The sequence below is a fragment of the Hemiscyllium ocellatum genome, chromosome 36, assembly GCF_020745735.1.
Source record: "Hemiscyllium ocellatum isolate sHemOce1 chromosome 36, sHemOce1.pat.X.cur, whole genome shotgun sequence".
Lineage (NCBI taxonomy): Eukaryota > Metazoa > Chordata > Chondrichthyes > Orectolobiformes > Hemiscylliidae > Hemiscyllium > Hemiscyllium ocellatum.
This window is the reverse complement of record NC_083436.1, coordinates 17,187,143-17,213,273: the sequence shown is the minus strand read 5'-3', so window position 1 is coordinate 17,213,273 and position 26,131 is coordinate 17,187,143. Positions and strand designations below refer to the sequence as shown.

The 26,131-nt window shown below is 41.5% G+C and overlaps 1 protein-coding gene across 4 annotated transcripts in view; it reads right to left on the bottom strand.

Moving 5' to 3' along the window:
- Positions 1-26,131, bottom strand: part of inpp4b (inositol polyphosphate-4-phosphatase type II B) — a 917,060-nt gene that overhangs the window by 170,364 nt on the left and 720,565 nt on the right. For all 4 annotated transcript variants that reach the window (XM_060851719.1, XM_060851718.1, XM_060851720.1 and 1 more), the window contains 2 exons: positions 19,257-19,387; positions 16,628-16,735 (listed from right to left, as the gene is read on the bottom strand). In XM_060851719.1, coding sequence (XP_060707702.1) covers positions 16,628-16,735; positions 19,257-19,387 — 239 coding nt within the window. The remainder of the gene's footprint in view (positions 1-16,627; positions 16,736-19,256; positions 19,388-26,131) is intronic.

The window sequence follows — 26,131 nt, the reverse complement described above, 5'->3', positions numbered from 1 at the left end:
AGTCTTATACCTGGGACACCTCATGTCCCAGGGACTTAAAGAAATGCCCAACGACTGCAAGAAGGCAATCCAACACGACCTACCCCGGTCAGGGGGGTCAGAAAGGTCATAGGGCTATTCAACTACAGTCGGAGCTTGAGACCAGAGTTCACAAAATTGGCTGAACCGATCCAGAGATTAATTAAAAGGAGGCAAGCCCACCTTGGAACCTGGGGACCAAAACAGGAGGCGGCATACAGTCAGTTTAAAACTCAACTCATATCGGCCCCTAGGCTAGGGCTGCCAGATCCCAGCAAGGATTTTCACATCCACTATATTAATGAGGGAGGATTTTATTCTGCAGTTGTCACCCAAGACCACAGTAGCAGGAGAAGGCCTGTAGGGTACTACTCAACTACAGAAGGGCCAGTAGTCATCGGATTGCCCATGTGCATAGCGGCCTCAGATTGTGCTGCTTGAGCCGTTCGGATTAGCAAACCCATAGTAATGGCAGGGCATGTCATCCTCCACACTAAACACACCCTAATAGAGATGCTAAATACAGGGAAACTGAAGGCCATCTCCAATATGAGAAGGGCAAAGTGGGAGGCAATTATTTTACCCTCAAGTCGGTCCGTGGTAATAGTTAGGGATACAGGAGAAAACCCAACTGAGGAAATTCTAGATGCAGGGAAACCACAACAACTGGGGGAAATAGATGGGGATGAGGATGGGGGCGAGTAAGAGATAGAACATAGAACATAGAAAAATACAGCGCAGTACAGGCCCTTCGGCCCTTGATGTTGCGCCGACCGAAGCCTACCTAACCTACACTAGCCCAATAACCTCCATATGCTTATCCAATGCCCGCTTAAATGACCATAAAGAGGGAGAGTCCACCACTGCTACTGGCAGGGCATTCCATGAACTCACAACCCGCTGAGTAAAGAATCTACCCCTAATATCTGTCCTATACCTACCACCCCTTAATTTAAAACTGTGTCCCCTAGTAACAGCTGACTCCATTAGCGGAAAACCCTGTCAACCCTATCTAAACCCCTAATCTCCCCTAAACCTTCTTTTCTCCAATGAGAACAGCCCCAAGTGCCTCAACCTTTCCTCATACGATCTTCCTACCATGCCAGGCAACATCCTGGTAAACCTCCTCTGCACTCGTTCCAATACCTCCACATCCTTCCTATAGTATGGCGACCAAAACTGCACACAATACTCCAGATGAGGCCGCACCAGAGTCTTATACAACTGCAACATGACCTCAGGACTCCGGAACTCAATTCCTCTACCAATAAAGCCCAGTACACCACATGCCTTCTTCACAGCACTATTTACCTGGGTAGCAACTTTCAGAGATCTGTGTACATGCACACCAAGATCCCTCTGCTCATCCACACTACCAAGTAGCCTACCATTAGCCCAGTAATCCATCTTCTTGTTACTACTACCAAAGTGAATGACTTCACACTTAGCTACATTGAACTCCATTTGCCACCTTTCTGCCCAGCTCTGCAACTTATCTATATCCCGCTGTAACCTGCCACATCCTTCTTCACTGTCCACAACTCCACCGACTTTCGTGTCATCCGCAAACTTGCTCACCCAGCCTTCAAGCCCCTCCTCTAGGTCAGTTATAAAAATGACAAACAGCAATGGTCCCAAAACAGATCCTTGTGGAACACCGCTAGTAACTGCACTCCAAGATGAACCTATTCCATCAACTACTACCCTCTGTCTCCTTCCAGCCAGCCAATTCCTAATCCAAACCTCTAATGCACCCTCAATGCCATACCTCCGTAGTTTTTACATTAGCCTGCCATGGGGTACCTTATCGAACGCCTTGCTAAAATCCATATACACCACATCTACTGCTTTACCCTCGTCCACTTCCTTGGTCACCTTCTCAAAGAACTCAATAAGGTTTGTGAGGCACGACCTGCCCTTCACAAAACCATGCTGACTATCCTTGATCACATTATTCCTATCCAGATGTTCATAAATCCTATCCCTTACAATTCTCTCTAAGACTTTGCCCACAACAGAAGTGAGACTCACTGGCCTATAGATACTAGGGCTATCCCTAATTCCCTTCTTGAACAAGGGGACCACATTAGCTATCCTCCAGTCTTCTGGCACTATTCCCGTAGACAACGACGACATAAAAATCAAGGCCAATGGCTCCGCTATCTCCTCCCTAGCTTCCCAGAGGATCCTAGGTGCAAATGTGTTGCTGGTCAAAGCACAGCAGGTTAGGCAGCATCTCAGGAATAGAGAATTCGACGTTTCGAGCATAAGCCCTTCATCAGGAATAAGAGAGAGAGAGCCAAGCCGGCTGAAATAAAAGGTAGGGAGGAGGGACTAGGGGGAGGGGCGATGGAGGTGGGATAGGTGGAAGGAGGTCAAGGTGAGGGTGATAGGCCGGAGGACCCCACCACCAAGGATATATTTCCCTCCCCTCCCCTATCAGCGTTCCGCAAGGACCACTCCCTTCGTGACTCCCTTGTCAGATCCACACCCCCCACCAACCCAACCTCCACCCCCGGCACCTTCCCCTGCAACCGCAGGAAATGTAAAACTTGCGCCCACACCTCCACACTCACTTCCCTCCAAGGCCCCAAGGGATCCTTCCATATCCGCCACAAGTTCACCTGTACCTCCACACACATCATCTATTGCATCCGCTGCACCCGATGTGGCCTCCTCTATATTGGTGAGACAGGCCGCTTACTTGCGGAACGCTTCAGAGAACACCTCTGGGCCGCCCGAACCAACCAACCCAATCACCCCGTGGCTCAACACTTTAACTCTCCCTCCCACTCCACCGAGGACATGCAGGTCCTTGGACTCCTCCACCGGCAGAACACAACTACACGACGGCTGGAGGAGGAGCGCCTCATCTTCCGCCTGGGAACCCTCCAACCACAAGGTATGAATTCAGATTTCTCCAGCTTCCTCATTTCCCCTCCCCCCACCTTGTCTCAGTCGGTTCCCTCAACTCAGCACCGCCCTCCTAACCTGCAATCCTCTTCCTGACCTCTCCGCCCCCACCCCACTCCGGCCTATCACCCTCACCTTGACCTCCTTCCACCTATCCCACCTCCATCGCCCCTCCCCCTAGTCCCTCCTCCCTACCTTTTATCTCAGCCGGCTTGGCTCTCTCTCTCTTATTCCTGATGAAGGGCTTATGCTCGAAACGTCGAATTCTCTATTCCTGAGATGCTGCCTAACCTGCTGTGCTTTGACCAGCAACACATTTGCAGCTGTGATCTCCAGCATCTGCAGACCTCATTTTTTACCAGAGGATCCTAGGATAAATGCCATCAGGCCCAGAGGACTTATCTATTTTCATCCTTTCCAGTATTCCCCAGACCTCTTCCCTACATACCTCAAGGCCATCCATTCTAATCACTTGCGACTCAATATTCACATCAGCAACAGTGTCCTGTTCCTGAGTGAATACTGACGAAAAGTATTGATTTAGTGTCTCTCCAATCTCCTCCACCTCCACGCACAACTTCCCACTACTATCCTTGACTGGACCGATACCTACCCTAGTCATCCTTTTATTCCTGAGATACTTGCTTGACACAGCCGAGGAGACCCTTTTCGTGGATAGGTTACGAAAATACGTAGCAGGGTCACCCCAGGATGGGTCGTGATGAATGATAAGTTAGAAACAGTAATGTCCGGAAGGATTGATCTAAGTCAGTCTGCACAGGTAGCAGAACTGGTAGCACTCACCAAAGCACTGGAACTAGCAAAAGGAAAAACCGTGAATATATATATAAGCAACAGTCAATATGCCTTTGGTGTAGTCCATGACTACATGGTGGCATGGGGTAGAAGCGGTTTAACCACTGCGGGGGAAAGCCCCTGTCAGACACCAATTAAGAATTTAGGCACTATTGTGTGCCAGTGAACACCCAAAACAGGCTGCAGTGATAAAAAAAAGCCCATTAAAAGGAGCCAGTAAAGGAGAGTCCAAATTGGCTAAACTTCAAAAGGAAACCAGACAGCAGACTGAGCAGTTCAGAAAACTGTACAGCAAGAAGCTATAAACGAGACTGCAATAGCCACTATTGAATTAGCGAAATATGCCATCCAAATTCCGCAGCAACAGGAGGACACCCTGCAGGAAGAGAGAGAGCAATGGAAACTGCATTCAAAGGAGAGAATGATGTCTGAAGGTGAGCAGACCAGGTGGTAGCACCAATGTTTGTATAGAACACATTTCTCGAACTACACCACGGGCTCTCCCATGCAGGTAGAGATGACATGATAGCAAGCCTTGGGAGACAGTGGTGGTGGAAAGGAATGGAAAGAGACATAGCCAAGTACTGCTGCAGATGCATGGTTGGTGCAGAACATAACCCAGGGAGACCCATAAAAATTAGGATGTGACACAAGTCCAGACCTAGAGGACCCTGGGAACACCTTCAGATACATTTTACAGGACCATTACCACTCTCCTGTGGGAAAACGTATTGCTTGGTCATCACAGGCCAATTCATCTAGTGGGTAGAAGCATTCCTGACCAAAAGCTGCACTGTGACTACTGTAGCCAGAATATTAGTGGAGAAGGTAATCTCTAGGTGTTTTGGGGAGGGGGGGGCTGTACCCATCCAGATCGACTCCAACCAAGGGACACAGTTTACTGGCAAAGTCATGAAGACTGTCTGTCAATTACCTGGCATTAGACAAAAAGTTTGCATTCCCTATCACCCCCAGAGCTCAGGGATGGGAGATAGAATGAATAGAATGCTTAAAAATACTTTAGCTAAGGCTATGCAAACCTCAGGCAGATCATGGGCTGAAGTGCTGCCAGCCAGACTAATGAAATTAAGAGCCACCATGAATTAGGTAACCCGGCTAACACCGTATGAATTAATGACCGGGCGAGCAATGCAATTGCCAGAGATAATAATCACCGATGTGGGTCCACAAAAAGACAAATGTCATAGAATTAAGCACCCAATTGAAAGGGATGCGGAAATCTGCAATTAATAAACAGGACAAAAAGGACAAGGCAGGGGAACCTGAATTCTTTCCTGAGGTCCTAGCAGCAGGAAGCCACATCCTGGTGCAAGCATTACCTGACAAACCAAAATGGAATGGGTCATACGACATGGTGATAAGTGGGGACACTTGGACCTGCATGGAAGCACTGGACCCAACTAAAACCATTTAAAACTCCTGTGACCAAACTAATGTCATTGACCATTCCCCAGGTGCAGACAGGAACAGCAGACAAGACAGTCATCTCGGGGGGAGTACCGAAAACACATCAGAACAAACCAGACAGAAGCATGACTGCACCTCCTGACAAAAACAAAGACTTTGACTGATAATTTTATTCAGACTGCAAAATGTATATATCTGTATGTGTTTAAGTGTCAAAGCTGTCAGGACCATGTCAGGAATTGAGGATAATCTCTTCTATAAAAATCCACTTAAGCTTGCATGGGAACCAAACTGTCTGCTACCTACTGGCACTATCAGTGGAATCCCTATTTGTGGCCTGGTGTGGACCCCTCGTGACCTGTATACAGTGGACACTTCGGGAGCACCTGCAAAGGGCAGATAGGGAAATACAAGCAGGGACTCCAGGGTAAATGTGTGCAGCTGAACAGAAAGCTGGGCCCCTCCAGCCTAGGGAAGGGAAGACCATTTAAAACCTGGTAATTACCCACTCTGTTTCACAGGACAAGGATGGGGATGTGTTTATGCCCTGGTTCCCAAAAACGACATATGTCCAGATTCAGTGCACTTATCAGTGCTGTAGACACCAGGGGACAGTTTACCTGTCCCTGCAGAAAGCAGACAAGCTTGTGGTTGCGAGCAGACAATTCATATGTGGTCAGTGCAACAGCACCCATGTCAGCTCTGCCATGTGGATGTACCTGTTCAATACTCACCAGCTCAGAGGGGCATCCTGGGGATCAGGGGTGGCATGGGTAGACAGACAGACGGAAGGATAGGACGTACAGCAAAGGGACTTGTTTTTCTATTTAAAGGGACTTACGAGCCAGACACCCAGACCTCCCAAACCTGTTCTCAGCAGGGACAATTGCACCCCTTACTGTACCATGCTCTAGCGGGGGACATGTTCGGAGAAGGATAGTGACCCTCTTGTTCAGTCAGGAGTTCTGTGCCGACTGGCAGGTCCCCACCACTTTGGGCTCATCACTGGGATATGGATTCCTAGGATATCTATCTTAGGGGGGTGCTGCAGGGGTCATCTGCGCTAAAAATCGAAATGTGGCCTGATTATCTAGGGCAATAGTACCTCAAAAATTCTGGAAACAATTAATACAGAGCTGGCTGAACTCAGACTCTACACACAGTAGACACGTGTGTGGTGGATTATCAATTAGCACAGTAAGGGGGAGTTTGTGCAATTATTGGTGACAATTGTATCACCCATGTTATTGATGCCTCTTATAACATTACAGAAGCCATCAAGAATATCTGAAACCAGCTAGATAATTTTTGACAGTGAGCCACAATCACAAACTAAATTGGCTAAATTGGTTGATTGGTAAATCTTGGGGAACTTATTTGGCACACGGGATAGTTCTCCTCATTGCATTCATATTAGTATCTGTGTGGGCCTCGGGTGTTTAAAGCTCTGCTGTAAGGCACTACTGACCAGCAGAGAGGGTCACCATGGAAGACCCTCTAACGAAATTGGCATTCCATGATACCCCGCGGGAGGAGGAGCTCCTAGAGATGATGTACCTCTACATGTAAATTGTATGGTCTGCAGGAGACCTCCGAAGCAGCCTCATTGACCACAAAGAGGGGAGTGAAGTGGGATATGGCACGGGCAGGGTGACATTAGGCACATAGACACACAAGATGGCCGCTGAGCCATCAGTTGGCCACTTGGCACATAAGATGGTCACCGGACACAACATGGAGAGAGAGAGCAGAGTAAAGACAGAGACTGCCAGCACAGAATGTCAGCACAATGCACTCACAACCTAGTTGATTAGTTAAAGGCGGATGTGGGAAAGAACACACATGGGTAATGTGCACTGCTTGCTGATGTGTCTGAGTCCAGGCAACATCTTTGATAGAAATGCCAACAGCTTGATTCAGACTCAATACAAAGTGCGAATAGCCAGGGCTACAGTAAACATCCTTCTCAGGAAGAGTAATTAGTGTCCATTATTACAGCAATAGACCTCCGTGCAGACATTGAAACTGACAATGTCTTCATTGAAACTAACAACAACTGTGATGAAATTAACAAAGCCTGCGCTGGAACTGACAATGACGGTAACGAAACTATCAGTGATGCTGCAATGATTGCCATAAACAAATCATGTTACAAAGACAATAATCTCATCAATGACCTATTGTATCACATGGTGTATAAAAGTATCTCGACATGTGCTCCAGGTCGAGAGAAGAATCACAGCTGACCATTATGCTCTTTCTCTCCCCGGAGCTCCAGTATTTCCTTGCACAATAAACTCTGTCATTGAACCCAGACTCTGACTCTGAGACTGGTGATTTTCTCCATAACACTTCCTTCCATTTATTTTCTGGAACCGCTCTCAGAAAGGTTACATGCTGAAAATAAAATTTTAAAGTACACACCTACTAATTATCTATGGCATTACAAGTCAAAGAATGCTATGCTCTTAATGTCTGGAAGACCAATCTGGGGCTCTTGAATGATCAACCATCATCACTCATTGCACAACACAATGTGCTGTCAAATGTCAATTATTTGGTATTGCCTTCAGGTATGTTGGACACACAATCTATGGTCACACTTCAGTGTATGACTGAAAGGAACTCTTTTGTTAATGTGTTAATCTAAAAACCTGTTCACTCTCCCAGACAGAACTATGCCTGTTTAAGACAGTTTTTCAGTGCCCTGACAAACACAGCTCCCTCAACAAAAAATAGATTAACTATTTATTCGTCTCATTAATTGTGGAACATTGCTATGTATAATTTGGTTATCATATTTTTCTGCAACAGTTCAAGACGTTCTTTACTTGCTATGAAGTACTTTAACTTAGACATGACAGGTACTCTATCAATTAAAATATTCTTTTTTCTCATATGCATATGGTCTCTTACATATAAAACACAGTTTCATTGTTTGTTTACAGTAAGCATTACTCATACCACTCAGAAATGTCAATCCCAATGTTACCTTACACTGATAAATAGACACAGATACATTGTATAATTCAGGTTGAATCCGTTCAAATCAACCATTCTATGCCTAAATTCTTATTATTTGCTTCTGCTATTTACTTCTCTCTTCCAACCTAATTCATTCTAACAATACTAAACTCAATGCCACAAGAAGCTAAATGAAGAAATATAAATATATATACTGGTATATATATATATATATATATATAAAAGCTAGCCTTTAAATAAACAGCAACACTCACAAATTGATAAAATAAATATATCATGTTATGAATTTGTGTGATTCTCAAGCTAAGTAGAGACAAAAACTGCTTAAGTGGTTTGGTTTCCTATCATTTCTTGGAAGTTGCTTCCCAGTTAAAAATGTTTTGCTGGAAAAGCACAGCAGGTAAGGCAGCATCCAAAGAGCAGGAGAATTGATGTTTTGGGCATGAGCCCTTTATCAGGAATGAGGAAAGTGTGTCCAGCAGGCTAAGATAAAAGGTAGGGAGGAGGGACTTGGCGGAGGGGCGTTGGAAATGTGATCGGAGGAAGGAGGTCAAGGTGAGGGTGATAGGCCGGAGTGGGGTGGGGACAGAGAGGTCAGGAAGAAGATTGCAGGTTAGGAAGGCAGTGCTGAGTTCGAGGGATTTGACTGAGACAAGGTGGGGGCAGGAGACAAGTGAGGAAACTGGAGAAATCTGAGTTCATCCCTTGTGGTTGGAGGGTTCCTAGGCGGAAGATGAGGCGCTCTTCCTTCAGCCGTCGTGTTGCTATGGTCTGGCGATGGAGGAGTCCAAGGACCTGCATGTCCTTGGTGGAGTGGGAGGGGGAGTTGAAGTGTTGAGCTATGGGATGGTTGGGTTGGTTGGTCCAGGTGTTCCAGGGGCGTTCTCTGAACCGTTCCGCAAGTAGGCGGCCTGTCTCCCCAATATAGAGGAGGCCACATGGGGTGCAGCGTATGCAGTAAATGATGTGTGTGGAGGTGCAGGTGAATTTGTGGCGGATATGGAAGGATCCCTTGGGGCCTTGGAGGGAAATAAGGGGGGAGGTGTGGGCACAAGTTTTGCATTTCTTGCGGTTGCAGGGGAAGGTGCCGGTGATATGGTTAATGTAATTTCTGCAGTTTCATGCATACACATACACACACCTACACACACACACCTACACACACACACCTACACACACACTCACTGTACTAAAACTGAGGTTTAATGAATAAAAGCTAAATTATGAAACTAATGATCGACTAGGCCATAATGAAGCATGAACTAGAAGTCACCTCTGTTATGCCAGGAACATGGTAACCTTGGGCAAGAAACCAAGGAATGCTTCAGTTAGACACAGAGGGCAAAATACAATGAAAGCTCTTTTCATGACATCAATAAATGTTATAACTAGTAGCAGAAATTGTAAAATAATATAACATTTTAATTAAAGAAATTGGCAGAGAAAAGCGTGAAATGCTTTAACCAATGGAATTGTCATTAATGATTTTTAATGTAAGAAAAATCCATAGCGTGAGATGTTTAAACCAATGAAATTATCACCAATGTATTTGAATGGAAAAATAATGTATAAGTATTAGTGCTGTAAAATCTCCCGTTGCGACTTCCGAAGTCCTTTTTGGAACTCGCCCAATCTTCGAAGATTGAATAAACATCTGTTGCTCCGTTTGTGTGTGTCTCGCAGTATTTCGATTTGCCACGGGAAAAGTGACAGCCGGTGGGGATAAGGGCTGATACCAGTCAACTTGGAGTTCGCCTTTTTGAACTTAACCTTGCGGACAGTCTCCCTTGACACAAGGGTTAAAGGACAGTCTGCGGTTGGCAGAGTTCGGAGGCAGGACCCGGTTGTTCTGAATCAGATCCCTAGAGTTAGAATAGTTAGCCAAGTGTCAGGAACTATTCTCCGGAGATTCAGAAAGCCTAGACAGAAATTCACTTATAACACCGGGAGTGGAGGATGGGTTGGTGGGGGGTGCGGACATGACGAGGGAGTCACGGAGGGAGTGGTCTTTTCGGAACGATGATCGGGGAGGGGAGGGAAATATATCAGAACGCTGATAGGGGAGGGGAGGGAAATGTATCAGAACACTGATAGGGGATTGCTTCCCAGTGCCCTGAACCTGTTTTGATAGTGAATAAACCTAAGAATCCACTGATCAAACTCTTGTTCCAATTATGTGATTTATATAATATTAAATTAATTAAGACAATGTTCCAAATTAGAAGGCAAAATAAAGGTAATTGTGTGACCTGTTCTGAAATCTGAGAGATTCGATTGTTCAAGATTAGAGGTTCCAAATTGTTTCACTGGGATAAGATGCAAGTTATTTACAATTAGAGACAATGGCAGCAGCCGGCACTAGATTTGAATTTAGATTTTCCTCATATTCTCCTGTTATCTGAGCCCCATTTTAGATGACCCCATCCTTTCCTATGGCTCCTTATATCCCCCAATGCCAACTTAATGCCAAATATTTATTTATCTCATTTATCTCTCCACTCTGCAGGCATCCTGCCTCTATTCCTGATGAAGGGCTTTTGCCTGAGATGTCGATTTTTCTGCTCCTCTGATGCTGCCTGATCTGCTGTGCTTTTCCAGCACCACTCTAGTCTAGACTCTGGTTTCCAGCACCTGCAGTCCTTGTTTTTACCTAATGCCAAATAATAACAATCCTTCTTTTCCCTTTATCCTATATCCTTCATGCTTAACTGAGTTATCCACAATGGGCAGAACCTATGAGATACTTTATCTCCCTGTCATGTGAATAGAAAGAAATTCATTTTTGCCTACATGTCGCACAAGTTACATCGAATGCAGTTTTTGATTGGACCAAATCTCCGGAAGATGTCTCATTAAAATATTTATGTTGGGATTCTAAATTACATTTAAGGCCCTGAAACAATTTTGGTCTCTAAATGAGCATAAGTTCAAAGTCACTGAGAAAAATATCAAGGTAAACGAAGAAAAACAAATAGATGTTTGACCAAGTAGTTTTTCAGCATTAGAAGTAGGGCTGCTGTTACCATGAAATGCTATGCAGCTATCCAGTTATGGATAGTCTAGATCAAAAGGCCAACAGGCGAATATGATGATCATTATGTCTGACAATTTGAAATATGGCTCTTGAAATAACAATGATGGTGTTTCATTATTTCATACATTATTAATCTTTCATAGTATTGTATTTGTGAGTCATATATTAGATCTTGGTTAAACTCACCTCCATTTTAATTAACAAGGACACAAGAAACAGAAGTGGGATAGATAATATTGCTCATCAAGTCTTCTCTGTTACTCAATGCAACTATGGCTGATCTTGGGGTGTGATTGAACTTTCCTATCCATCCCCAATATTCCTTAATTTCCTGAGGGACCAGATATCTCACATAAAGCTCACCCTTGCTTCAAGTCCTTCTATGGCCTGGTTTCCCTGCACTTTTGTATACTCCTCCAACCTAACAATCCTCTGAGGTATCTGTGCTCCTTTAAGACCATTAAACATTTAAATTTTAACTAAGCTGCTATTTGGAGACAGTATCTTTAGCTGGGAAATTCATTACCTATATGTTCCAACTCTATTTCTCTTCTTTCACTCCTTTAAAACTGTGTCATTGACCAAGCTTTTGGTCGCCTATACAATCGATTCTTTTTATGACTTGGTGTCAGATTTTGTTCAATCATGCTCCTTTGAAGTGTCTTCGAATGTGCCATTACATCAAAGATGATATCAGAACACAAACTGTCATCGTAAATATCAATGTATTGGCTTTCCCCACTGTAATATTTACACTTTCAATCACATCGCAGGAGCAGGTTTGAGAGTCTTACTCTTGTTTCTTTGCAGTTTTCTGATAAAGCTAAGGAGTAAGAAGGTTTAGCATAATTGGAACCATCCCCAGTTAGTATATTTTCCCCTTATTTGATGGAACACATTCATAACACAGAATAAAGCTTAGATGAACTTGAGAAAGAGAACATTAACTGATGGGAGATAAGAGATTTTCCTGCTTACAGCTGTGAAGCTGAAGCATTGGCAAGAAGTAATTACAGTGTGACAAGTGTACATAGAGTCTTACTGCAAATATTGATATGAGAATTTGGTTTCAAAGCACATACAGATCTATTGTTTTTAATATATTGCACACCCACACACATGCATGTACAGGCAACAGCCTGAGGAGTGATTGAGAATGAAAATATTGTGACAGGAAATAATTTTTTTTTAAACTCTGAAGAGACAGAAAGGCCCAGTCTTAAGTCAAAGCACAAAACATTTGTGTTGGATATAGGACTTGGTACATACTAGTCTAAAAGATATTGACAGGGAGGATTCTTGGTTGCAGAATCAGAAAAGATGTCAAAATCCATGTGCCAGACAGAGGGAGCTCTAACACACAATAGGCTTTCTTGTGGATAGCTTTGTAATTGTTTTAAAAACTCTGAAATTATGGATAATTTATATTAGGATGTTAAATATTAAGCAGAGAAAGTGCAATAGGTCAAATAATCTAGGTTATCAAAACAATGTCGAAAAAATGTTATATGTACTTTGCTTATTTTGTGATAAATTGGTAGCCTATTAATTTTTTAAGGTTACTTGATGAGATGATTTTTCACAGAGTATTGATTCCTGACTGTTTGTGGTTTTTGTAGGTTTGAGAAAATCAGCATGGTTAATTGACCTGATCGATGCTATCAATTCCAACCTGAAAACTATAAAATTCTCTGTACCACATGTCTGTGATACTTTGGACATACACACTACTTTTAAAAGTCCAGTCTATGTATAATAAGGAGATAAATAAAAGATATTGTGAAGTTTTTTAGATGCTATTACACATTTATCTTTTTGGCTGCTTTGAAATGCAACACTTGGTGTCACAGCAGTGTTGTGAATAAAAACTTACAACATATCAAGGTTAATCTGATACATTAGTTTATATTCAGGTCTTTTGGGAAAACACCAACAAGATTGCTTTGCCACATTCCATCAAAGTCAAAATTCACGTCGATTTCTAAGAAATCCTAATATATATTTTGTGCTGAATACTGTCAAAGAGTTATGTTGAGCTATCTGTTTTAAAAAAAACGTAGGGCACAATCTTCCCAGTTTCTGAACACGGCAAGAAATTTGGGAAAATTGAGTCAGACTTCCATGTTGAGCAAGGACCTTCTCGACATCAAGATCAAAAAGTCTCATTTTCTAACCAAATGTTGGATGTCAAGATAAGATTCTCGCTAGTGAATGGTGAAAGGCCTAATTGTATGGAGTATCACTCATTATTACCCTCATTATTACATAATCTGGTCGCATTAAAAACAGATTCCCATTCTCCCATCACCTGGATACAATGTAGACACCAAGAATGTATAGCTGCAAAAAAGGTGCATAAAAAACAAGATCAATGTTAGATTTGAAATTTGAGGGGTCCATTCAGAAGTCTAATAACAGTGGGAAAGAAGCTATTCTTGAACTTTTTGGTACATGCGTTTAAACTTTTGTATTTTCAGCCTGATGGAAGAGATTACACCTGGGGTGGGTGAGCTCCTTGATGATGTTGACTGCCTTTCTGAGGCAGTGAGGTCTGTGCAGACTTGATGGGCTGAATGGCCTCTGACTGCACTGTAGGAATTCTACTACTGCCATCTACTACACCCACCAGCAACACCTCAGGGCACACTCCATGTGCAGCAACTTCACCCAACCAACATTAGCATCTGATATGAAATAGTTTCACCACATCATTGTGGCAAATATCTGATCCAATTACAGTATGTAAGGTGGGATGCTGCTTTCCCCAATCTGCCATATCCAGAACAAATATCATAAATCGTGCAAGACATTTTTAAACTGCCAGTGCTTGACAGGGTACATATGGTCTTTTAAATATGACGGTGAGGAATCCCAGGATGCCTCAGCAGTGGCTACTATGACCACCTACGGACAAAGAAGAGTCAGGCTAGTATCAGGCAAGTGAGATACTTTTTGCATGTACCTAGTTAATGAGGTGAAACTGGGACAATCATGAGAGAAAATTCACTCAGCCTGGTGGACAGAACACTCCATGATATTTAGCCGATTTCCAGTCAGATTCAGCTGTCGCGCTGTTTACAACAAAGGTAACTTTTCCTCACAATTATCAACAAACAGAAGGCCATTACATTGTCGTGTTCAGCACAAACATATACATTTCATAAAACAGGCACAACAATAGAAACAAAAACTCAGCCAATAGATTAAACAAATAAAGTACAGCGAAAACAAATTTCTTAAATGATTAGATTGCTCAAAGTCATATAAAATTGCCTTGATCCAACTGACACAGAAACCAAAATATTCTTGCTCTCAAAATTAGAATTTGGAACTTCTACAGCTTATTTTTAGAACAATTTGGAGAAATTGGAATTAAGTTGAAATAAAGATATGGGATTGAATTTTGCCAAATTTTGGCTGCGTGTCAAATTCAGGGAGTTTCTTGGAAGGTTTCTGTCTGAGCTCTCATGCAGTTTTACGATGCTTACACCATTTAGTCTGCATGCTGTATCCTTGGTGGTGCTCTCATACAATTTTATGCAAAGCAGTGGTTGAAATGCTCAATGGTGTTAGGACTGGGACCTTCTAGCAATCAGCCAGCTGCACACAGTTTAAAGACTGCAAGCCAAGAGCAACCATTCACAATGCAGGTATTCAAGGATACCCAAACAATGAGGCTGATACACGCAAAATACCCCAGGTTCGCTGACAAGGACCTGGAGATCCTAATGGCTGTCCTTTTTCCTCAGAAATGTTAGAGACGCTATGTCACCCAGGTAAGTGTTGATTCCTGGGCCAGAAGCCTGCACCATGTGGGAATCTATCATCCAGCTGTGATCTTCCTTATTAAGGCAGGGCACACACTCCAATTTAGAAACGCAGCTAGCTTTTCATGTGAGAGAGAGTGAAAGAGTGATTTGCGTCAAAAGGGCGTAGTACACAGGGTGACTTGTGGATGCAGTTGAAGCCACACAGATGTAGAAGATCCTTAACCATTCTGAGTGCTGGCTCCCTAGTCTGCTATCAGGCTACCTCCAGGCAGCTGACTTAATCCTCAGGGGGTTGGAATGCTGACTGGAAAACTCTAGCCAGCTTCTAATAATATTTGTTTAGTAGGTCCCTAAAGAACCATATTTGACTACTTTCTGCTTGATAGTGAGTAGTCCTGCCATGCAAATCCCAACTCTGGGAACAGGTTGATGCTAGAAAACTGATGCACTGGTCAGTGACAGGAAATTTTGTACCTACCCTCCTCTGTGCTCACCCTCAAGGAGGAATAAAATTCCAGAACCTGGTCTGATCATTGATAAAATATGCACTTTGCAAATGAATGATGCAATTGCAAATTGTTGACTGTATTCACCACCAATATTCTTGTCCTTTCACTTTTCAGTACTATTTGTTAATCTATTTTTTTGACATATTGGACTCAAAGAAGAGAAAACATAAATGACTAAATTGCGAAGATTCCTTAGTGGTATTGTACTACCATGAATCTACATATACTTGTAATTAAATGTTGAGAAGCAATGGAAATATGGCATTCAGCAGTTGTAATATACTTAGGAATTATGAAAAATATTCTATCCCTTAGACACACCACATATACGCATGAACATATGAAAGCAAACTCACATCGACATGGTTACATTTATTGCATTTTCTCCCTTCCCCTCTGAAGGTAGTGCCTGATTCTGAACCACAGTTCAATGGCAGCAGCAATTTTAAGGGTCTGGCCTTATCATGCAGCAAAATGACGATTGTCTAGCAACCTTGCCTTCTTGGGTTGGGAGGGGTGGCGCAGTTGAGGCTGATCCTGTCCTCACCTGGCATGCACATCCACATTTTGTACTATGACTCTCAGGAGTATCAATCAGGACTAAGTGCATTGCAATTTTGTTTTATGCCTCTCCTCAACCCAGTGGCGCTAAAACTCATTCAAACATAAAAAACTGAGAAAACTAATCCAACACTGACCACAGAATCTGGATCCTTCTTGGATGACATGGCTCAGCACCATACAGAGAACTTAGCAACTAAGACATTAGAAAAGTTCAAAAGTAACACATTGATCAAGGACAAAAACAAAATTAACTTTTACTGATCTCGGAAGAGGCCTTTGTTTCCCCCAAAATATATGTTTGTTGTATTCAAATGGACTTGATGTTCCAAACTACCCACTTCCTACAAATTGCCATTTATTAGAATGCTGCATTCTTAAATATTACGCTAAAAGCACTCAGAGGTAAGTTGAAAGAAATTTCTCTTATTTCACCCAAGAACATTTACAAAAGTAATGAAAGCTGACATGGTATATTAAAATACAAATTAATTACTGCAATATTTTTGAAAAAACTGTAAAGCTTTGAGATCATTAAAAGAATGGATATTACACAGATCAGAAAAATTATTAAAATTTAACAAAAACCTTACCAGTTTTGGTAGAACTACTCTGTACATGCATTCTTTGTAAATGCAAATTAACTGGAATAAATTCAAGCTTCTTTTCTCCTCTGCTGCAGCTCGGTTTAAATGATGACCCTGCAAATTAAACACACACATTATAATTTTGTCAGCCAGCCGAGGTGTATAACATTTACAGATAATCTGGTCTATATTGATATTAAACAGCTGTTCCAGATGAAGGGGTTCTCTAACACCATAGATAATCAGTGCTGAGCAGATTCCACAGCCTCAGAGTGACAACAAGCTTGTTTTTCCATTCATGATTAGTATTTTCTGACTTTCTGCCTTTTTCCATGAACACTTGCTTAATTGTACTAAATGTTCAAAAGAAAGGAACTGCAACGAGTATGGTGACTGCAACTGTCCCTACCTATTTTTCTGAAGTACATTTCAGGCTGGTGGGGGATTGGATGAATAAGTATCTACTAATGAAATTGAAGAAAAAATGAAGACTAGCCCATATAGTAGGAAGGTATAGGCACAAACTATTAGATGAGCAGGATAATTAGTACCAGTAATACTAGAGATATGCAATATGAAACCACAAGAAAAACAAAATTTACAAAGTTGATCGCTTTCAATGCTGTACTTTCAACTGACCATTTTAAAACACCAGCATTATTTTTAAGATGTAATTTCAGAACATAGGTAATGTCAGCATTACCTATTTGTCAGCTGTGTTCATGGGATATCATGCAATGGTCAAAACTCTGCCACTGAAAACTGGTGACTTTCATTTAGTGGAGAACAGAAAAAACAGAGCAAACTGGGACAATAAATGCAACATTGTGCCTCAATCCCCCACTTTCTACTCTAATGTTTAAAAGGCTTAACAAGCCTCAGCTCTCCTTACATTGCAGCAACATTGCATATTGTATTATTATATTGACAACCTTCATTAGGAATTTAAACAAGCTTTTGACGGTGATAACTTTAGGCATTTGAGAGATAATCTCATAAATGCCAGTACTGCATATTGGAATAAATAATTTAACTTGAAGTCTCTATATTATCCATGAAGAACTAAAAATGTTCTTAGCTTTAGGTTATAATATTACCTGAATTCTAATTTATCTGCCTATATAATTCAGTGTTTCAAATGTCTTACAGTCAAATATATCCGTGCTTATTATTATTATACTTTTGATCTTTATTGTGTTAGATAAACCAGTCCATTGGAAAATGTAAAAAGTGAAGAAATAATACATTAAAAGTAAATCATCATGGATACAAAATATCAAAGATAAAATAAATCAATAAAGATTTGTATGTGTTCTGATAACATGCTCTCAGAACCCAAAGGTAATGCAAATGATAAATAAGAAATTTGTTCACAAGTTTTAGAAAAAGGGATCAGTCGGGAAAAAAGCAGATGGGAGTTCTTAGTTAAAAAATGAAATTAGTGCTCTGGGATGGCAAATAAACATGCTGTCAGACATTAGTGCTCAGATTGACTTTATCCACTGGTTTTGTCTCAGTTACAATCATGCAGAGATACTTGTGCATTGGAGTGGATTTGATTCACAATCACTGAAATTGTATTTTAATCATGGCAAAGTCTAAAATATTCATTAAATTGCTAATCCTCATCTATAGACAAAATAATTTCAAAAACAGTAATCAAAATTAATAGCAGCATAAATGCATTTAATGCACAAAAGGACAAATTAATTTACAGAAGTTACAACATTGGTATCTGTGATTGTGAAACTGATATTTAAGAGACACTCTGGCCATGATCGAATAGGCAAAAATGGAACCAAGCAAAAGTGGCGCACCACATTGGACAAATGAGATTCTAGAGTAGCGTTTAAAATATAGATCAACATGAGACAATGCATTGCGGTCAGTGTTATGTTATTTGTGACTTCTATTAGGCCCCTGTTAGTGCGAAAGGAGGGGTATGGATTTGACTAAATGAAGTTAAACAGGAAGGTATGGGAGAAACACGCATGGCGGCACAGTCAAACATTTAGACAAGGTAAAGATGAAGGGACATATAACAATTATATAATAAGGTAGATGGACAGTGCTTTATCAGAGAAGACAGTTGGATCAGCAGATTTGATTTAGAAAGGACTTCTGTCATTATGAATCCTTCATGATGGATATATCTTACAACCAGTAATGAAAGTGCAACTCTGAAGAATTTCTTTTTCAAACCTACAAGGCAAAAATATATAAGTATATTCAAAAACAGCATTAACAATTTGACTAGAATTCTGAGCTGTATGTACATGTAAGCTCAAACTGGGAGAGCAATGGCTCCCCTTAAATTGGCAGTTTTGGGGAGAGAAAGGATACCTTCTGTTGAACAAATCTTATGGGAATGGATGTCCAAAACAACCAACAAGGATTCAACAAAGTTAAAATGCACTTTAAACTTCAGCATTGACCTAAATGTCTTCAGCCTTCTTTAGATCTCAGGAGAATACTTAAGAAATGTTGCAGTCACAATTATTTTTGGAGGTGAATATTGCCATTTCCCCCTTGCTCCAAATTGTGACAATGATGCAGTAAATTCTGAATTTATCTTACTGGAATCGGAGTTCCAGACAAATTAAACCTCTTCATTCCTTGCTCTGGTGCTTCATACCTGAGAATTTATTGAGTTCGGTTAGCATTTCTTTGTAGCTGCTAATCATATGCTGGTAATGGATGGTTACGTTTTGTCGCAGTGTGTCCCAGTGAGCGGAAAGCTCCCCCAGCTCCTCCAGATCTTGCAACCTGATATGTACATTGAAAAAAGAAGTTCAAACATCAATTTCAATTACTCTATTAACAGATAGCAATAAATTTCCATTAAAAGAACCTGTTACGCAGATCCATAACTTTACAGTGTGAAATGAAATATAAAACCCAGTAAGCGACAATTGGTCTGGAAATGTTTCTGTAGCACAGCTGCTGAAATTGGAACTCCTAACATGTCAGTCCCTATAAGCACAGATCTGATTCTCACAAGTCAAGAACACAAACAATAAGTACATTTGGCCAAATTGGAATTAGTTTTAAGTAAATCGTTTACCATTTTCTTTCCGCTATCTATGAAGAAGCCAGCTGATGTTATCAATACAGTTACAAAATGACTTACTCATTTCAGTATTTCATCCTTGAGATTTTTTTTGAAAATACTCTATTCATAAAATGTATAAAAGTACATTAGAAAATGCAGTAACATTCAACTATTTGATATACAGCTTATTCTGATTGAACTGTTTCAATACAATTGCAATATTCTTGATATTTATAGTGTACATTCCATATCAAGTATACAACCAGAGGGCATAACATTTCAGATGGAATATTACAGAAAATGCAACAGAATCCAACTTTTCTTCACACAGTATGTTGCACACCAAGGCACCTCAAGACAATATCTTGAAAGTCTGAGACACAAGCTTTGTGACTGTAGAAAGAAAATCCAAATTTCTCCTTCCCCCAAACTCAAGCACTGAAATTTTCGAATCATGGTTACTAAACTTTGATTGAGAGAAGTAATCTTTCCTAATTCATCACTCCCAGATCCAAGGAGGGACATACCAAAAACTCTGTTTGGGACAAATTAACTTGAATTAGACTTTGCAACTTGTTTCACTTCCATGGCTTAATTGCACAGTGAGAAGTCTAGCACTTAATGAAAAAAGACTGACAGTTTCTGCAGTAAATTTTCTTTCTTTGTTTCATTAATGCAAATGAAAATTGTTTAACAGTGCAGCATAGTTGCACTCATGAATTAAAATACACCCATTCCATATCGTTCTTATGCCAAAACCTTTATAATTCAATGAGTTAAATCATTTGTTCCAGCTCATATTCCTTGTCAAAACATTTTTATTATTTTAGAAATGAACTCTGTCAATGCTTTCCCTTGTATTCAACATGTACCATTCAAGTTCATAAAAGTTTTATACAATTCAACATTTTGGAAATTAACTCATGCCCTGTTTCAACTATGTGTGTACAGTGGGTGAGGGAGTGTCTTTTCCTTTTGCTTAATTTTTGTTTAATTCATTAATTCCTCTTTTCTCACAGAATGTAGAATTCTCCACTTGTGATGCAAGTTAATGTTTGAATTTTCATTTTATACTAGCTATTCCTCAACAATTGTATGTAATTTCCACTTAATTTATTTGGCATTTGAATGAGTTTTCTTCCTGGTTGTCTTTGGTTCCTCCATTCCAGATCTAGCTCTGATCCATGACCATTAGACTTAGGAGCAGAATTAAGCCATTTGGCTTATTGACTATCATGGCTGATATGTCTCTTGATACCATTCTCTTGCCTTCTCCCATAACTCTTGATCTAATCAAGAAGTTACCTATGTCTGTCTTAATGCAGTCAATGACTTGGCATCCACAGCGTTAACCACCTTTGTCTGAAGAAATTCCTCATTGTCTCAGTTCTAAAGGGTCATCCCTTCACTCTGAGACTGTGACCTCATGAAGATTTAAGTAAACCATAAAACATGATTCTGGTACTGATGAGGAGCCAGACGTAGGCAGGCCTGCTATAACTCTAATCCTGTTTATGAACTGATATCATTTTTGATGGTGCTAATTACAATATTAATTGCTTTGTCAGAATTATATATGCACTATTCTATGAAGGACAATAATCAGTTTAGAACAATCGAGAACTTAGATATGAGTCTAAAAATCCAAGTGAAACGCAAGGTTTTATGATATCATAGTATCCCTACAGTGTGGAAACAGGCTATTCAGCCCATTGAATCCACACTGATCCTCTGAAGTGCAACCCATACAGACCCATCCCATCCCTGTAACCCTGCATTTCCCATGACTAATCCACCCAGCCTGCACATCTCTGGATGCAATGGGCAATTTAGCATGGGCATCCATCTAACCTGCACATCTTTGGCCTCTGGGAGGAAACCCATGCAGACATGGGGAGAATGTGCAAACTCCACACAGACAGTCATCTGAGGGTGGAATCAAACCCAGGTCACTGCTGTGAGACAGCAATGCTAACCAAGATACTGAAAGATAGTAATACATTTTCTTAAGACCATATAAAGCACAAATGGTATAAATGAGCTGGGTTTAATGATTACAGCTGTGTCAACCTGTCCACTAGAAGAGCCTTGGCTATTTCTGAATTCCCAGTGCAACTTAAATTCACTCAGGGCCTTCAGCAAAGAATGTTATCTCCAAGAGCTATCAGCCAATCAAAGGTCAGTAAGTCATAGAATGATAGAATCCCTATAGTGAAGAAAGACACCATTCAGCCCATCAAGTCTGCAGCAATCGTCTGAAGGGCATCACACCCAGATCCAACCCCCAAACTATCCCCATAAATCCATATTTACCATGGCTAACCTACCTAGTCTGCACAGCCCTGGGCACTGTGGGGAAAGTTAGCATGGCCAATCCACCTATATGCACATCTTTGGGCTGTGGAAGGAAAACCACACACACTGGGAGAACGTGCAAACTCCACAGTTGCTAAAGGGCGGAATTGAACTCGGATCATGGGCCTGAAGGAGGCTGCAATGCTAACTGTGCTACTATGTCCTCCGTCAGCAGTGCCAGGAGCCCCTCAGATGCTGTGAACATTGCTAGTTAAATGAAGATGCCTAACGCAGGGCCTGATGAGGGGGTTGGGTGGGGGGCGGGGGCTTCAGTGTAGAAAGTATTGGGAGATGAGTCTTTACACTGGGATGGCCCTTGCCATTAGCTGGTCCTATCATTTTATACAGCAAGTGAAGCCGTCTACCTCCTAAGCTATCACATTCCTGATTTTGCTGTGTAGATAGTGAACAGTGTTTCTGGAGTTGAACTTTGAGTTACTCATCTCAGAATTCCCAGGCTCTGAACCCACAACGTAGGCCATTGTATTTATATGGCTGGTCTGATTCAGTTCCTGAACAGTGGTTACCTCCAGGATTTTGAGGGACTCACTGATGGGTAATGTCACTGAATATTAACTGGAGATAGTTAGATTCTCTCTTGCTGAAGATGTCGACACAAAGTGTCACAAGTGTTATTTGCCACTTATCAACCCACACCTGAATGCCACCCAAGTCTTGCTGTATATAGACACAGATTGTTTCAATATCTGACATATCTGGTTCTCAGTTAAGTGTGCTCATCAGTGAACATCTCCATGTTGACCTCATGGTGGACAGAAGCTCATTGAAGGAGATGAAGACAGATAGATATGGGACAAAATCCTGAGAAACTGCTGCACAAGTGTCTTAGGACTGGAATGATAGGCTTCCAACAACCACAATCATCTTGGTTTGTGCCATGTATGACTGCCAACCAGTACAGAGTTTCCTACAAGACATCTAGCTTGCTGAGAGCAGATTACTAAAATAATGTGCTAATTTGGCAGGAAGTATTTCAGAGAAAACATGTGAGCAAGGTTTAATATAAGAACCTCTCTCGTGTCAATTATGTAGACTCCCCACAAATGCTCCAGAATATGTTTACTCCACTCAACTCTCAAATAGGGTCTGTTAATATCATGAGGATGTATGCTCCATTGCTGTGCTGCATTACAAGGGAAAATAACCAATTCTATGAGGAGTTTAACATTGCTATCAACAGAATCCTTAAGTCAGAACATTTTTATCTTCTGGGGTGTTACAATGTAAGAGTAGGATATCATGGTCTGGGAAGGATAATTGAGAATGGCCAGAGACTAGTAGAGATTTGCAGCTACGATGGGTGTTGTTTCAGAATGAACCATACCCGAAGGGGTTCGGGAAACATTCAAGATCAGGGATCAGACGAGCTGATCATTACAAGACATAACTCCTTGTTCTCAACACATGCAGCTGCCACAGCTCAGATTGTGCAAAAGACTGTTGTGCAGCAGTTAGGATGTAACTCCTGAAGTTTTTACTTCAAAGCTGAAATGCTGTTCTCATATTAATGCCAGCTCTACTGCCCATACTGATACAAACCAACAGTGTCTTCAACATTCTCACACAGAGTCCAGAAACCAGATGGGATATATTTAAACCTACCACTGACAATACAGCTGTCACAACATTTGGGAGGCAAGAGCAGACAAATGCTGTCTCCAGTCTAACATCTGATGGAATCAATCATTGAAGGCCAGAGGTCCAGTTTTATTGTATTACAAGAGATCTACATTCAGGAGCACTCTGAATACACAAAGAACTACTCAAATGGTAGGGAGTGACCAATAACTGTTGCTGACAATTTTGCCAGAAGTTTGTAATGTTCCTGAACCCAGACCAAAGCTTTGTATAAAAGAGATCAAAATAGCAATAAGGCTATCAAAAAAAAAGGCTCCATTTAAAATAAAAGTAGGGAAGTCATCGCAGACTGCAAAAACCAGTCGATGCATGGAGCCTTGAGTTGTAGTCTGGCGAAAACCACAATCATAGCAGGAAGTCTGCCTGTCAATATTATTGAACCTACAATGAAGCTGTTTAGCAAAGCTCTTGACTCACTGATGTTGGCAAACCACCAGAAGCAGATGTTATACCATGTGAACTCATCAAGCACAGGAAACCAACATTCATGCAGAAGCTGAAAGAATATTTGTCTCTGTTGTAGGGAAGGCCAGTGTCTCAAGAAATACATGATGCAAAGATTGTGTCCACAGTGACTGCAACACTTATCAAGGCAGTGCCCTGTTTCGCACTGTAGGAAATATATTTGTACATGTTGCCCTCATCACACTGTAAATCCTGGATGAACACGAACACCCCAAATCCCAGTGTGGTTTCAGAACTAGAAGACCAATAATTGACTTGATCTTCACAATCTAAAAGATGTAAGAGTAATGCTGGAGACAAAGGTGATCACAGTATATTATATATAAAATAAGGATTGAAAGTGCGAGAGAAACTCAGCAAGCTTGGCAGCGGTGGTGGAAAGAGTAACAGAATAAATGTTTTGAGTGTGATACGACTTCTTCTGAAGTGGAGTTCAATTCAGAAAGAACAGTTCTGAAACAACGCTGTGTTCTAACACCATTGGCGTCATGGAGTCATCGAGATGTACAGCACAGAAACAGACCCTCTGGTACAACTCATCCATGTCAACCAGATATCCTAACCCAATCGAGTTCCATTTGCCTGCACTTGGTCCATATCCCTCTAAACCCCTCCAATTCATATATCCATCCAGATGCCTTTTAAATGTTGTAGTTTTAGATTAGATTGCTTACAGTGTGGAAACAGGCCCTTTGGCCCAACAAGTCCACACCAACCCGCCGAAGTGCAACCCACCCATACCCCTACATTTACCCCTTCATCTAACACTACGGGCAATTTAGCATAGCCAATTCACCTGACCCGCACATCTTTGGACTGTGGGAGGAAACCGGAGAACCCAGAGGAAACCCACGCAGACACGGGGAGAATGTGCAAACTCCACACAGTCAGTCGCCTGAGTCAGGAATTGAACCCAAGTCTCTGGCGCTGTGAGGCAGCAGTGCTAACCACTGTGCCACCATGCCGCCCCAAGTTGTACCAGCCTCCACCACTTCCGCTGGCAGCTTTTTCCATACATGAACCACCCTCTGCATGAAAAAGATCCCCCTTAGGACTCATTTGAAATTTTCCCCTTTCACCCTAAACCTATGGCCTCTAGTTCTGGACTCTCCTGTCCCAGGGAAAAGACCTTATCTAATACATTTTAACATAGTCTTTCCTTCACTGCTTCATATATCTTTATGACATCTCCACATGATGTCCATCTACATACCATAAATAATGGGAAGGATTATCAGCTTTGTTCATCTGAGACCCAAGTTAACGTTCCACCAAAAGAGTAAGACTATGTTAGGATAAATGAGAAAAGGATAGTAGCTGCAAAGCTTAAACCTATGACCTTTGTCCAGGTAACATCCACTTTCAAAACAGATCATGACATGACATATCCTGGAGAGATCCCAGATCAGCAACTGGCACCAGCTGGATCTGAACGTTACCAGAATTAACACTCTGAATATTCTCAACATGAGCAGCTACCACTGTGCTGACTGTGATTCATTCCTTGTTAACTAATCAATGAGATAGCTCTCCCAACTTTGCAGAGTTTGCCACATAGGCTGCTGGCATATACAATAAGTGTGGGACTGAGAATGCAGTGTCATCGAGCAACATGTCCAACCCCTTAAGTGATAACTATTGATAAGTATGGTAAACTGCCTGGCTTTATGTTTGCATAACAAGACAAGAAAGAAGAACTGTGAACTTTTATGATTTGGTGGAAGAGTGTAAGCGCAAAAAGGCAGGACAAAGCTAGGCTAGACAAGGTAAGGTGTTGAGATGCTGGTGTTGGACTGGGGTGGACAAAGTTAAGAGTCACAAAACACCAGGTTATAGTCCAACAGGTTTGTCTGGAGCTACATACTTTTAGAGCGCTGCTCATTCATCATGTGCTTCCAAATGAATCTGTTGGACTATTAGCTGATGTTGTGTGATTTGTAACTTAGGCAAGGATATTGTTAACATCCATCTGTGCAAAA